We start from the raw sequence: 15,529 nt of genomic DNA, 5'->3' as shown, positions 1-15,529 counted from the left end.
TTATCACCGTACAAAATCTTTTCAAAATTGGCTAAATGTTAATGTTGCTCCCTCAGTCACTTAGCTTTGAAATTCAATTGACTGGAAAAAAATGGTGTAGAAGTAAAGTGGTAAAGGAAGTGACAGGAAACCAATTTTGTTCCACTTCCTGCACTGTGCCATTTACTTAATATCCATTTCCCCGTTAAACCCTTGCAGCAATATCCTGCCAAGTGAGCATTTCGATCAGATAAGAAAACTGAGGCTCTTGGAAGCTAAATGATTTGCCCGAGTTCCCATATCTAGTAAGTGGCAAGGGCAGGATGCAAACCCAAATCTGAAGGACACTGAGATCCTTGCTCTTCCATGTCACACTTTATCCCAGGATTACCTGAAAATCTCAAGCTCCCTTTATTTCAGCAAACAAATTACATTTAACAAGCTCCAATGAGCAGCTACTACATGCTAAGAATGAGACAGAAACAAAAGAAAGATTTGATCCCAGTCTCAAGGATCAAGAAAGAACAGAAAAAACAAAAACATATTGTAAGAACTATCAGCTAAAAGTAGGTAGCAACAAATGCTATTTTTAAAATAAAGTACAAACAAGTGTGCAGTTGAAACGCAAAGGGAACAGAAGCATTTTTTCCTCATTTGAGATCGATTTTAGGCATTTCTATTTCTATTGGCTTGGACCACCGCTAGCTCCGAATAAGGTAAAATACTGCCAGTCTAACAATTCGCTACAGTCCTAAATCAAGGTAATTATTGAAGTAATACGGTTCAAAATAGGAAGCCATGCGCCCTCGTCCCACCAAAAATTTCTTTAATAATTCTTAATGCTATTCTGCCAAAAATACAGAAAAAGGAAAAACATTACCTTTTAATGTGCAAGACTGGGATAGGTCCTAAGAGCATGTAGCATCCTGCTGTGATTATGTTTCCCCAAACCAGAAACCATTTCCTTAGATGCTGGTAAAGAGAAGGAGAGTCCAAAAAAACCCTGAGAAGTAAAGCTCCTCCATAAACAAAGCATATGCAAAAAAAATCATTGAAGAACACAAGCCAGGACATGAAAAAAATTCAAATACATTGAGGAAAACAAAACTTTACATTTAAGAGAAAATAGGTAGATGGTAAACAGAAAAGCAAGGACAATATACCCCGAGCTAGGGAGTTTCTAAGGACAGGGATTCCTTGGGAACGGAGTGTATTATAGATTTTGCACACGATGAACAATTCCAAAAATAACAGTTTAAAAAGCAGTCACCACAAGGAACTACCTGATGCAATCCACAGTCACATTATTTAACAAGTTATTTTATTATAAAATTATTCCTTTTAAAATACTTGAGTGCAGGCTGAAAATTCTTGGGGCAAAATATCTGCTCCGTTATAGAAGACAGTCTTAACATGTATCATATGACCTCACTGATATGAGGAATTCTTAATCTCAGGATACAAACGGAGGGTTGCTGGAGTGGTGGGGGGTGGGAGGGATGGGGTGGCTGGGTGACAGACACGGGGGAGGGTATGTGCTATGGTGAGCGCTGTGAATTGTGTAAGACTGTTGAATCACAGACCTGTACCTCTGAAACGAATAATACATTATATATTAAAAAAAAAAAAAAGATAGTAGGAAGGGAAAAATGAAGGTGGGGAAATTGGAGGGGGGGACGAACCACGAGAGACGATGGACTCCGAGAAACAAACTGAGGGTTCTAGAGGGGAGGGGGTGGGGGGACGGGTTAGCCTGGTGATGGGTATTAAGGAGGGCACGTACTGCGTGGAGCACTGGGTGTTATACGCAAGCAATGGATCATGGAACGCTACATCAAAAACTAATGATGTGATGTATGGTGATTAACACAATAAAATAAAATTTTAAAAAAAGGTGGGGATCAAAAAAAAAAAGAAAGAAGATGGTCTTAAAACCCAGCTCCAAATGCTGTTTAAGACACTTGCTTTTTGTCACCCAGATTACGAAGTAATCTCCATGTAATTTAGGTCTTGATAAATATTTAAGTAAGTTTAATGAAGAGGAGAAATGCAAAATAAATAAATAAATAAACACTAAAGCCACAGAAGCTGGAGAATTGGTGATCAGGACTGTAAACCAATCATCTGGACTGAATGGTTTAGCCCTAGGCAAAGGAGAATAGAAGGGATATTGTATCAGGACGGCCACAGGAGAGCCACTGTATATTTATGTAGCCAATCCTTCTGTGCCCACAGAAAATCTAAATTATCTCCACTCAATGTGCCCAAGTCCTAACTACTTCTGGGACTCCGCCCTAATTTTTAAGGCCAATCCAATGTTCTTTTGCATCAGGGGACTTTTTTCCTTTAGAAAGTCAAATCCTATAGTTTGTCAACAGCTTCAGTACAGACTCCTTTTTCCCCAGAAGAAGCAATTAATAGTGAATCTTCTCAGAGTGATGGCAGGTTGGAAGACACTGGAACCTCTCCATCGACTCCAAAAATTGAATATAGAATTTAAATGTTCTCGGCCCCTCAAAAAAAAAAAATTAAAAGATGATATAGAGGTGATGGATGTGTAATTAACTAGATGGAAGGCACTCTTGTATTCAGATCCCAAATCACCATGGTGTACACTTTAAATATCTTACAATTTTATTTCTCAATTATATATTAATAAGCTGAAATTTTTTTTAAAAGATTGAATATCAATTCTAATCAGTGGACCTCTAGAGTTCCAGAAGTACAGTCGGAAAGCCACTGGTCTAAATATACAAAAGTGATTCTTAAATGTAGATTCAGTGTACGTACTGGTATTTTATCACTCAGTAGTCCAAACAATGGTGAAGAAATGGCATAGGATAGTGCCAAACCCAGGAATACCAGTCCCACATATCCAGCTGGTAAATTAAACTGTAAAAGAAATTTTATATTAGAGTTATGTCTTTAAGTCATTTAAAAAATAAACATAAATCTTTTCTAGCCACTTCTTCAGTTCTTGTTACCTTGAACTGCTTCCACGCAGCATCCTTCCTAATTGTGATCTTACTTTTGTAAACGGATTCCTTTTTCTCTATGAGGGGAAGAAAAACCTAACCAGAGGTCAAAAGTCCTAGATGTCTTGCTTTGTAGCATTTGATTTTGAACATATAATTTTGCTTCTATGACTCATAGCGTTTTGTACCATGTAAACCAGCGTTTCATAAACTTTAGTGTGCATTAGAATTACTTGGAGAGCTTCAAAGAGGTTCTTAGTTGGAAACAAGGTGCTAACGTGCCTTGGTTCAAGGGATGAAAAAAAAAAGGGGGTTCTTAGACTTCAGCCCTAAGACTTCTGATTCAAAAGGTATGGGACGGGACCAGAGAATTTGCATTTCTTTTTTTTTTTTTTTAAGTAGGCTCCACGCCCAGCATGGAGCCGAACCCAACATGGGGCTTGAACTCACGACCCTGAGATCAAGACCTTAGCTGAGATCAAGAGTGGGACACCTAACTTACTGAGTCACCCAAGCACCCCAAGAATATGCATTTCTAATAGGCAACCAGGTGATGCTGACTGCTCATAGACTGAAATGCACTGGTGTAAAAAACACTGAGGATAATATCTATCCTATCCATTTCAAAGGGATGTTAATATCTAATCGAAGAATTAGATGGGAGGATACATTACAAAAGGCTTTTAAAACAGTAAGCTACCACACAACTTTGATGTTGTAACTATTACCACCTTTCTTTGGTTAACTAAGTGGTTCCCATTTCCCTTAACTTCCTTAACTAATTCTCTTAAGTAAGCCCATGAGATTTATATATGAGTCCATATGTGTTTTAACAATTTTTATGACAAATTAGTCCTTTAAAGATACTAGTAGGTAGAAAAAAAGTCAGAGGTGTCTTCTTCTGATTTCATAACTGGGGGAGACAGGGTGGAACCCTCCTCCCCTAAAAGGCTAGGTGACAAATGACGGGACAGTAAGCTGCCAATTCAAACAACTGGTGAGAAGTCAGAAGAATGGCAACAGGTTTTTGATAGAAAAACAGGAAAATACAGAGATACATTTCTAAGTGTATTTAGAAAATGTACTTAGAAAATAATATTTGTAAAGATTTCTGATAAAATAGTCATGAGCAACTTGGATTTACCAAAGATTGGTTATGATATTTTTTCCTTGTTTAGGCAGAAATTCTTCAGAGGATAGAAAAATGACTCCTGAAGAGATACATTGTTGCTGATGGGGAGGGCATGTGTCATCATAAACACAAAATATGTTTCTTGTTACCTCATGGATGCTCACACAAGATATTATATTATTTTCTAAATGTTGGGCCAGGCACTAAAATCACAGTCTCCACGTTTATCTTTTTGGGTATCTCACATACCCAAAACTGTCTCTAGTGATTTTTCGAGGAGCTGTGTTTCTGGTAACTGTGCTTTTTGAATTCCCACACCTCCCATACAGCGTGGGCTGCAGTTAGAGTTCTGCCTTTATAAACACATACTAATTCTTCAGTATAATTAACTATCAGACTTAGTAATGCACTTTGTCACATTATTAATCTTTTTTTCAGAAATCTCTAAGAGCAAATTTCTACAACATCCAACTTTTAAATTCAACATTTATTTTTTATTTTCCAGCACTCAAAAAAAAAAAAAAAGAGAGCGAGAGACTCTTGATTCCTTTCTACCATCCCAGATTAATATATTCCATAGCTGTTTCGTTGTGTGCAAGGGCCTAAAAAGTAAGTGGGCCCAGGGGGGATCTGTTAGAGAAGAACATTAAAATGAGCTACTGAGTACCCCAAATGTCTCACTGGAATTCAAACAAGTAGAGGAAAGTGTCCTTGTCGAGCAGCCAGACCTGTCATGACTCAAGCAAGACCTTGAAAAGGAGACAAGTATTCGGGCCACTTAGTGAAAATCAGACCCCTAGTCAAACGGATGTCGCAGAGGGAAGGTACAGGCTTCTGGGGTGCAGCTCTCACCCTGTCTCCTTCTCACAGTCATCCAGAGCTCTTTCCACAAAGCAGGACCCAAGAGCAAGCAATCATACCTACCAAAGTGCAGAGCTCTTTGACAAGCAGGTTACCTACCTTCTCCAGAACAAAGAGAGACAGAGTAGGATCAAGGAAGCCAAAACATGAGCTGAGTGAGTTGATGACGAAGGCTATGAGAGCGACCTTGGGCAAAGTGATGAGCTTCCAGAACGAGTGTTCACCTGGATCAGAGTCTTTGGGTAAAAATTTAAAAAATAAAAAAAACAAAACAAAACAGAGTAATTAAAATTTTGAACTACTTTGTAAAGTAAAATTGGTAAGGCCATCTTTATTTGGTAATCAAAATAACTGCACCTCTGAGTTTGCCTAAAATTGCCTATTACCTATATTTGCATATAAATTATTCAAACCTAGAAGCCCCATTGAGTTTTCTTAAAAACAATTTCTCAAATTCATAATCAACTGGAAGTAGAGTGTGAGAAGAGAGGTCTTAGGTTATCGGTTATAAACGAGAAGCAAGTGAGGCCTTTCCCAGATGGGATAGAGAATATGTAAATTTAGCTTTGGTGCATGGGAAACGCCAGAAGCTTTATTAAGGAACAATGTGCGTATGCTGAGAAGGAATCTAAGTTCATCAAAGAGCACAAAACTATTTTTTTTTTTTTTCTGATGGCAAAGAAAACACCAGATGGAGAGGGGTGCTACTGAATCGTGTGTAAATTACACTGGCATTCAAGGTCAACTGCACGGACCTCACTTCTAGCATTCCCCTTGCTGGAACCCAGCTTCTTCACTGTTCCCAGCAATAGGAATGGTTGTTTCCAAGCCTCGAGTCACATGCTATGACTCTTTCTTTTCCTCCTGCTATTTTTTCAAATTCTATCCGCTCTGTAAGGTCTGGCTGTGGCCGACAAATTTTACCTTCCTCTGTTTCCTGCCTCACTTCTGGTCTCTGCCATACCTTTCAGCACCTAAACTACATTTCGTTTTACATTGCTTACTATTGTTTGGTGATTTTCCTATCTGCCCATTAATTTACTGAGCAAAATCTTTGCTGAGTCAGGTACCATGCAAAACGGTAGGCAGACAAAGGCAAAGAAGACAGACCCAGGCCCTGTCCTCACAAAGAAGTTACAGGAAGGAATAGAGAGAGCTAGGATGGAACTAGGAGGGAACCTCCAGAGCCTATGAGAGGGCTGCCTTAACCAAACAAACAAACAAAATCAGGGAAAGCCATATAAAGAAGGCTTCCCTAAAGTAGTGATATCTAAGTTGATGCCCAAAGCATGAGCTTAAGATGAGCAAGCAAAGAAAGAGGAAAGAATAAGCCAGGCACATTATTCCAGGAATGGTACCTTCCAAGACTCAGAAGTCAGGAAAACTATTGTGTGTTTGAGGAAATGAAAGGAGAGAAGCAAAGCTGGAGGATGGAGATTGGCATAGGGGTCACCAGCAGCGTGGAGAGAGATCATACTGCAGAAGCATGTTTATGCAAGACTCTGTAAAACCTGCTTAGAAGCCTGAGAAATCCCTAGGGAATCCAAACAAGGGGTAGGAATCAGATCTGTGGTTTAAAAAGACCTCTCTGTGGCCTTGGGGAGAATGAAGACAAGGGGACCAGTCAGGAGCTGCTACAGTGCTGGGCCAGAGAGGATATTGGCCGGGTGTGGACATGGAAGTTCTTCGAGGGCGAGGATCAGCACTTGTAGATCCTCATTTCTCCAAAAACACTTGTCATGGTCCATTACTTAATTCTTGGTGAATAAGGAGCCAGTATGGAGCAAAATACAAAAAATGTACAAGAATGGTTCAAGAATTTTGAGTGTTACATTTAGACTTGGTCAGGATTCAAGGGATAAAGTTAAACCATGATGTTAGTTTCTTATTTATCAGCCAAATAGTCAATGGTGAACCAAATGTGAGCACAGTCCAGGATGCTCAACTACAGAAGGTGTGCAGTTAGACTTAGAAAGAAGACAAACACCACCAGATGGCTTGGTGCAATAGGGCCAGCAGGGAGAGACTTCATTTGGTGTGGACTTTGAATGGTTTATTAAAGATGTTCATTAGTCACCTTTGAGATATAAATTATAGAAGATCAATTTTAATCCGTTATATTTATTTGCATATAAAAGGCATTAAGGATTTATGGTATAAGATAAACTATTATGGCAGAAATGGTCGCCTTCTCTAAATCCAAAGTGGGAAAAATGAGAAATCACAATGAGAATACATAAGAACGCCCAAAGAAGCAAACACATGAGTTTAATTAAACTGTGGAAGAAACTCAAGTGATGAAAGCCCCTTAGGATGAGATATCTGCTTCAAGAGACACATGGCAGAATCACCTGGGGAGCTTTTCTAAGCTACTCAGGTACTCTCCCTGCTCCCCACAATTTTGCCCTATTCTTTTAGAGGGATGGGACCCTTGGTTGATAATGCTGCCACAGGAAGCTACTGTTAGAGGTGGGGAAGCAGGGAGGGAAGTGGGGTACCCCTTATGTATGAGGGGGCGGGAAAAATGCTGACCACTGCAGCACTACTTACTCGGCATTTAGTTGGGTGATTGAGAAGGTTCGGAAAGACTTCCCAGAAGAGGTAATACAAAGTAAGTTTTGAAGGATGAGGAGGGGTCAGAGCAGATGGGAAGGGGAGAGATTTCAGATCATGTGATTCCTCTACTGAAATCTCACAACGGCTCCTCATGGCGTTCAAGACAAAGCTCACGCTTCACAGATTTAGGGATCTTTAATAAGAGGACTGGCACATCACATCCGTGACTGTTTTAGAAATACTTCATTAGAGGAGTACAGAAGAGGGGACTTGGTGAGCAGATACAAAGGGTAAGAGAGAGGGAGAGACTAAAGTTGACTCTTAAAACCCCAGAGCTAGAACCACGCTGTCTTATGAGTCTAGAAGGAGGTAAAGGAGTGGGGTAGAACTGGTGGGACACAAAATTCTGCCAATATCATCAAAATAAAAGAAAATTTCATTTTCTAGCTTCTATCCATAAGCTCTCCAAAAACATTAATTTTAGAAAGTACTCCTTCAGAGGAACACCTAAATCTGTATTTACAGTCTTAACATTATCAATCTCAGAGGTTTTTTTAATACCAATTTTTTCCAATCTAAATAGAAGATCCTTCCATAGATGAACAGCAACTTTGCCAAACCATTTTGTTCATGAAAATATAGCTAACTGGGACTTTGTTAAGTTCAGTGAAAATGCTGGGAGATTTTAATCGAGGAATAACAGAAATGCGGAGAAATAAGTGCCAAGTAACTAGGCTGGTGGCAGTCAGGAGGGGCTGCAAAAGATACCACGTGCTGGGGGGAGGTAGGAGAGAAGGAGAGCAGGCCAAGACTCTAGAAGTAAAGATGAGGGGTCTAGGGCCTCGTCACAGAAGTTCTAAATGCCCTGTCCTCCCAGGAATTAATAAGCAAAGTCTTTTTTCCCTATACAGTGTGGTAAAGGGTTGACAGAACTCTTTTCCCCACTGCATGAGACCCGGACCTGGTGTCAGTTTCTTGATTATCAGCCCAGTGTTCATCTGGGAACCAAGCAACCAGGATGCCCGACCACAGAAACCACTGTCTTATAAGCAGAAAGACTGACAAGCACCGCCTTGCTTTTCAGGGGGGTAGTGCTTCTCTAGAAACTTTCTCTAGCTCTCTCCTCTCCAGCCTTCAAGTTAGCTCTCCAGCTCTGTTCCCTTCATCACCTGATAAGGGTCAAACGCCAACGATGTTACTAGGCAGTCTTGCTGGTAATAAAAATAACCTTTTTGTGGTACATGTCATCCTTAGAGAAGGAACTAGAAATGAAACACCATGCTTGGTGCCTCCCTGAGTGTGCTGACTCGGGCGTGTCCCTCATGGTGACCCCAGCAGCTTATGTCCATGGAGCTGTTACAGGATAGGTTGACTCTTATACGGCATGAAGGTTTGAAGCCAGGGTGACCACCATTACGGCCCGACACGGCTCTGTGTTCTCCCACCGGCAGCTGGGAGGACCACTGGGGAGAAGGTCTGACCCCGCCCTCTTGCCTGCAGGCCTTCCAAGAAGACAGTGCCATTTGTGGCCTTTGATAACTTGTCATTCCGAATATTGAATTAAGTCCAAGAAGACCTCTGGTGGGCACTTCACAGGGTGATGTTTTATGATGAGAAATTAAATATTTGTTAGTTCTAAAGGTTAGAAAGAATTTGTAACATATAGAAATTCATATAAACTGCCTACAGCAACATTTCTGAAAAGAGAATCAGTTCTTTTAGGGTGTTCCATAAATCTATTATCGATTATATAAAAAAGTGAGTATTTGTTAAATTGGTCTCCTATAAAGGCATAAAAATTCTTAAATTTCAGATTCTTAAAATGAGTAATAAATGCGGTCTTACCATAATTAGGTAAAATGTACACGTTGAGTGGTACCATCAGCAGAACTATGCATCCCAGAAAAATAAAAGGCACCTCATAGCCAAAGGATTGATACAAGAAGCCACCTAAAGGAGGCCCTAACACTAGTCCCAGTCCAGAAAAAATCTCAAGACTTCCCTAAAAATGGGGGGGGGGGGGGAAAGAAAATTGAGTCAATATAGTTTGTTTGAAGAATTAACAAATAAAGATTTAATGGACACTATCTGAAAAAATTCTATCCACTTCACAATTTATACACACAAACCCATACAAACCCAAGATGAGCCAAAAACTTAAACATACATATTGAAATCATAGAAATACTAGAAAAATAAAATATGGCAGGCTTTTTTTTTTTAAGATTTTATTTATTTATTTGACAGAGAGGAAGCGAGAGAGGGAACACAAGCAGGGGGAATGTGAGAGGGAGAAGCAGGCTTCCCACTGAGCAGGGAGCCTGATGTGGGGCTCGATCCCAGGACGCTGGGATCATGACCTGAGCCGAAGGCAGATGCCCAACGACTGAGCCACCCAGGCGCCTGGCAGGCTTTTTTTTTTTTTTTTTTTTTTTTTTTTTAATACTTATGGTGGGGAAGTTTTTCTAATTGCAACATAAAACTCACAAGACACAGAAGAAAAAAATTCATAAATCTGATTATGTGAAAATATGAAAAACAATGAATGGTTTAAGTACATCAAAAGAAAAATGAAGAACAGGGAAAAAATACTGACAAAGGACTAATTTCCCCAAATATATCAAGAGAGCTAATACTAATCAATGGGGGGAAATAATAAACAACCCAATAGGAAAATGAGCAAATGCTATAAGTAGACTATTGACACATAAAACAAAATACAAATAGCTCTTAGGCATGTAAAATAAAACTCATCCTCACTTTCAAAAGAAGCAAACAGTTAAACCACAAGATACCAGTTTTTACCAATCACCCATCAAATGCTCTGCTGCCAAAAAAAGTGAGGAAAGCAACTCACACATACAGTGCTGGTGAATGAACACAGGAGGGTGATTTGGCAAATCCATCAATATTACAAACGCACATACTCTCTGACCCAGAATGCCATTCCGGAAATTTAATTTACGGTCACAGCCGTAAGGATGTGATATGGTATATGCACAAGCTTATGTGTTGTAGCACTGCTTACATCAGCAAAAGATGTCGACAATCTAAATATTCATCAACCCTTTGAGTAAACTATGGCTGTATGTTACCTCCATATAATGGAGTACTATATAGTGCCACTAAAGGGAAAAAAAGAGTAAGAAACTCTTCAGATATAGGCAAGAAAGAACTCCAAGATGATTTCACTGTTAGTCTAAGAGCAAGGCTCTGACGAGTGTAGAGCATGCCACCACCAGTGTAAAGGGAACAAAGGGGGAAGGAATCATGTCCTGTGTGTGAGCATGCACGTGCTCACACTCATACGTGTTCACACCTGTTCATACATCCATGGAATCACTCTAGAAGGAAACTATAATCTCTGTAGCCTCCTGGGAGAATGATGTTGGACTGTGTGCCTGGACAACAGGTGTGCCCACGAAGGTGAGGAAAAGTAATATATAGAATACATTCACTACATTCTATATTTCCTTTGGCAACTTTTGAATTTTGTACCGTATAAAATTCTTTTTGGTTAAAGTTAAAATCAACAAAACAGTGCTATGGAAGATACTTTACTATTAAAAAACTCTTATAGAAATTGTGCCATTTTAAACCAATCTAGTCTTTAGGGGTGCTAAGCAGAGACCGTGGCCGGCAAACTTGCATCCTCAGATCTCACAGATTACACAAAAGTAGTCCATTGGTAACTTTCAATTTCATGTAGGAATTTTGCATTTAGTCACAAGGAAGCCATCCAGATCAACTACCATGTCAGATGTGTCAGCTTTTGGCTGCAATTTTTTATACAGAAATGGGGTATGGCAACATGAATTTCCCCAATTGATCAGAAAATCGAAGGGACTATTGGCTTCATCACAGGAATTTCTTGGGCAGCACCTTCCAGAGTGTTCCACAGAATAGCAGCTCTTTAAGAGTCAAAAAGTGGTTCCATAGTCAAATTGAGTTGTGGAAAATTAAATAAAATATCTTTACTACAGGATTTCTCAGAGCCTTAATACAGTCATGTGAAAGTTGGAGGACAGCACAGGGACAGTCCAAACATTTTACCCACAAAACCTTGTTTTACAGAGCATGTCAATGGCCTCGTGTTCTTCTGAACCATTTCTGAGAAATGTATTTCTGGGAAATGTAAACAACACACCTGTCATGGTGGTTATCACTGCATGCCACATGGCCCCAGAACCTAAAATGAGCCTGAGCAGCCAGCTAGCTAACTATAGATACAGATATTTAATAAAAAGTGGGAAGAAATAATTACCTACACAGCAAAAATACTAATGGCCAAAACTATAGTATTAATATGGGTAAATAAGGGCATTCTTGGCACTAAGCTGATGAGGTCCTAAAGTCTAAAGGACAATTATTCCTTCTGAGGGCTGCATTTGGTCTGATATGCAAACCACAGGTCCTTCAGGAGTGCATGGGTCCAGAGGAGAGAGCCACAAGAGAGCCTGTTTGGGGTCGGAGGCAGTAGCCAAGAGCTGAGACAGAAATCTGGTATGTCACTAATATTAGATGTCCAGGCAATACATGGGAATGTATGTCAATCAAGTTCTGGATTTGGGGGAAAGTAAGAGAGCACACAAGGACTTCAAGCTCTCTCAGATTCCTACCATGAATGTGGGAAAAGTAGAGAAAGGACTCGAGCATGAATCAAGTGGCCACTAGGGAACTGTCCACTGCTGCTCAGTCACAGTCTGGGTACAGAGAGACAACAAAACACAACTGGGGAGCTCATTTTGTTTGGTTTGGTTTTGAATGGTAAAAAGAATATTCAGTGTGAACCACACTTACCTGCCAAGCTGCTCATTGAGGGAATCCTAAGCCTAGGAAGAGACCTAAGTAAGGCTAATGGTACATTTGCTGACAGCCTGCTGCTGGAAGTAGTAATTGGGGTAAAAGGTAACCAAAACACTGAAAATAAGAAAAAGCAGATCTCAAAGAAAGTGTTAACTTGGAAAGGGCAAATATTTTAGCTTACATGAAGAGGAACATAGGAAACGTGTACAAAATACTTACCAACACCGTAGCCACATTATTTGGAAAAGCCTTTACAAGAATGGAAAAAGAAGCAGTTATTGCCGCCGCAAAGCTGACTGCATCTGCCACTCTCACTAGAAAACACATAGCAATAAATATCGGTCCTTCTGGAACTTGGTCCAATACACTAAAAAAGAACAAGACAATTCTCAAATGCCAGGCTGGTTTTTATTGTATCTCAACTCACTGAAAATAGTATCTCACCCACAGTTCTCACAGTAAATCTCTTTAGAATATGATTTTTTTTTCAGTTGCTTTGTTACACTTTCAGTAGAAGGGAATTATCTCTTTGTTGGGTGACAGTCTGAGTCAGAGTGACAGTTTCATTGCGCTTTTGTGCGGACAAAACTGGCCCTCTACAAGATAATCCTAAATCAGCTTTCTGAAGTATGTAGAATCACCCCGACAAGAACATATACAAAAGAAAGACTCCTTGGTCTCAGGTACCCCTCAGTGGTAGAACTCAAATCTTTAAGGAAAAAAAAAAAAAGAATACAGAAAATAGAAGGCCATCCCTCCTCCCCTGCAAAAAAAGAAAAAGTAAAAAAACAAAAAACAAACAAAACAAACAAAAAAACACACTTAGTTGGATATGAAGGCTTCCTGACCTTCCTTCATCATAATCTTACTGTACTCCTTCCATTCCTCTATGCTCCCCAAGAAGTTGTGTAGGCTCTTCCATATGATTTGCCACTATGTTGTTGGTGCAAGGACTCTAAGCTTAAGAACTTTTATAGCTATTTTGCCTCTGGCACTGATTTTCCCTTTTCCGGAGGGGGGGAAACAGCACTGGGGGGAACCATTCCGAAGGGAGCACATAACTCAAACCTGGCCAATCAGAGCGCCCCCCTCCCCCACACTGCCCGTGTTGCAGGGATGGGTCACCAACAAAGATCAGGCCAATGGCTCCATTCTGTGAATCTACTGGAAGCTCAGGAAAAGTGGGAAGCTGCTGGAGAATTCTTCCTATGGGAGCTGCTGGGGAACTCTCGCTACCACAAGGGGACAGCCTGTCCGAGAACACAAGAAGGGGAAAGCAAAACCAGGAGCTTGAGAAAGATTTCTGATGACGTTATTTTAACATCTGTCTCCTGAGGTGCTTCAGCTGATTCTTTAATGCATGTTGCACTTGAGCCACAATATATCCGTGACTCAGAAAAGTGAGTTAAGTTTCTGTCACTCACACTCATAGGAGCCCTGATGAACAGATTCAGAAGCCACTTAACGGTAAGTCCTTAGAAGGCCCTTTCCTTCATTTGCCCTATCCTCTAAACACCCAGTTCCCGTCACCAATAGCTACATGCCGGGCCCTCAACAGGCAATCAATGGTACTGACTGATTTAGAGAATCCGTTAACATTTTAAACTGAAGATAAATTATGAAATCTGTTCAAGCTCCCAAACATATCAGAACATGACTTACCCAAAGAGAATTGTGACTCCTCCTGAGACAAACATTCCTGCTACAAACATAAATTTTGCTCCAATTTGTACAAGCTATAATAAATGTCAGAGAAGAGTGACAAATTGATGACTGTTACAAGTCCACATCCACATAAACAAATCCACTGCATCAGAAAATATAAGGTTTAGGAAATATATATACAATTAATATAAGATTATAATAATTCTTTAGTAGAATAACAACATACATTGCTTGCAAACATGGAAGAAGTGAAAAATCAATCAACCCACTATGGTATATGAAGTAAGTCAGTCAGAGAAAGACCAATACCATATGATCTCACTCATTTGTGGAATTTAAGAAACAAAACAAATGAGCAAAGGGGAAGAAAGAGACAGAGACCCAAACCAAGAAACAGATTCTTAACCATAGAGCACAAACTGATGGTTACCAGAAGGGAGGTGGGTGGGGGGATGGGTCAAATAGGTGATGGGGATGAAGGAGGGCACTTGTTGGGATGAGCACCAGGTGTTTCATGGAAGTGTCGAATCACTATATTGTGCACCTGAAACTAATATTACACTGATGTTAACTAACTGGAATTCAAATAAAAACTTAAAAAAAGGGGGATGGGTTAGCCTGGTGATGGGTATTGAGGAGGGCACGTTCTGCATGGAGCACTGGGTGTTATGAACAAACAATGAATCATGGAACACTGCACCAAAAACTAATGATGTAATATATGGTGATTAACATAACAATAAAAAATTAATTAAAAAAAACTTAAAAAAAATCAATCAACCCTAAGAATGGAAACATCAACAGCATAATTCATAAAATATAATGGTGGCTATTTCTGTATCAATGGAAATTCTAGACTTATAAATTAGAATAACTCATTATACAATATATAAAAATTAAAAGGTTCATATGAACTTTAATACTTACGTATTTTCCAAATACCAAAGATGCCAGCAAGTCAAACAAAGCGTAACATCCAAAGATCATACCCGTAACTGTATTGCTGACTCCTTTCTTTTCAGCCTTTAAAGGAACAGAAAAGGACAAAGTTTGAAAGACAAATTCTCATCCATGTGGAAAGATGGAGCTATTAGATCAGAGCATTGTTTTCTTGTAACCTTTATCTGCACAGCAATTTCAAAGATTATCATTTTAAAATAAGCAGGATGGGGAAGGAAGGGAAACTATAGTAAAACCTAGTCTCTGACATGAAAACTGTTCTCCCACCATACCCATAAGGAACTGTTGGCTTTATAATCTTGAGAAAGAAAAACAAAGCTGGAGGCAACGCATTTCATGATTTCAAATATAAATTACAGGGGTGCCTGAGTGGCTCAGTTGGGTAAGCATCTGACTTGATTTTAGCTCAGGTCATGATCTCAGGATCATGAGATCAAGCCCCGGAGTGGGGTTCTGTGCTGGACATAGAGTCTGCTCAAGATTCTCTCTCTCTCCCTCTCCCTCTGTCCCGCCCCCTGCCCCCACTCTCGCACATGCATGCACACTCAATTAATTAATAACAAAGCTGAAGTAATTAAAACAGCATGGTACTGGC

At 39.8% G+C, this 15,529-nt stretch overlaps 1 protein-coding gene across 5 annotated transcripts in view; it reads right to left on the bottom strand.

Annotated features, from left to right (window-relative positions):
- SLC18B1 (solute carrier family 18 member B1) overlaps positions 1–15,529 on the bottom strand; it is a 44,133-nt gene that overhangs the window by 4,562 nt on the left and 24,042 nt on the right. For all 5 annotated transcript variants that reach the window (XM_035728676.1, XM_035728673.1, XM_035728675.1 and 2 more), the window contains exons 3-9: positions 14,902–14,997; positions 13,972–14,045; positions 12,529–12,676; positions 9,349–9,505; positions 5,047–5,183; positions 2,770–2,871; positions 860–951 (exon numbers count right to left, since the gene is read on the bottom strand). In XM_035728676.1, coding sequence (XP_035584569.1) covers positions 860–951; positions 2,770–2,871; positions 5,047–5,183; positions 9,349–9,505; positions 12,529–12,676; positions 13,972–14,045; positions 14,902–14,997 — 806 coding nt within the window. The remainder of the gene's footprint in view (positions 1–859; positions 952–2,769; positions 2,872–5,046; positions 5,184–9,348; positions 9,506–12,528; positions 12,677–13,971; positions 14,046–14,901; positions 14,998–15,529) is intronic.

The sequence above is a fragment of the Zalophus californianus genome, chromosome 7 (assembly GCF_009762305.2).
Source record: "Zalophus californianus isolate mZalCal1 chromosome 7, mZalCal1.pri.v2, whole genome shotgun sequence".
NCBI lineage: Eukaryota > Metazoa > Chordata > Mammalia > Carnivora > Otariidae > Zalophus > Zalophus californianus.
This window is presented reverse-complemented; position numbering and strand designations above follow the sequence as displayed.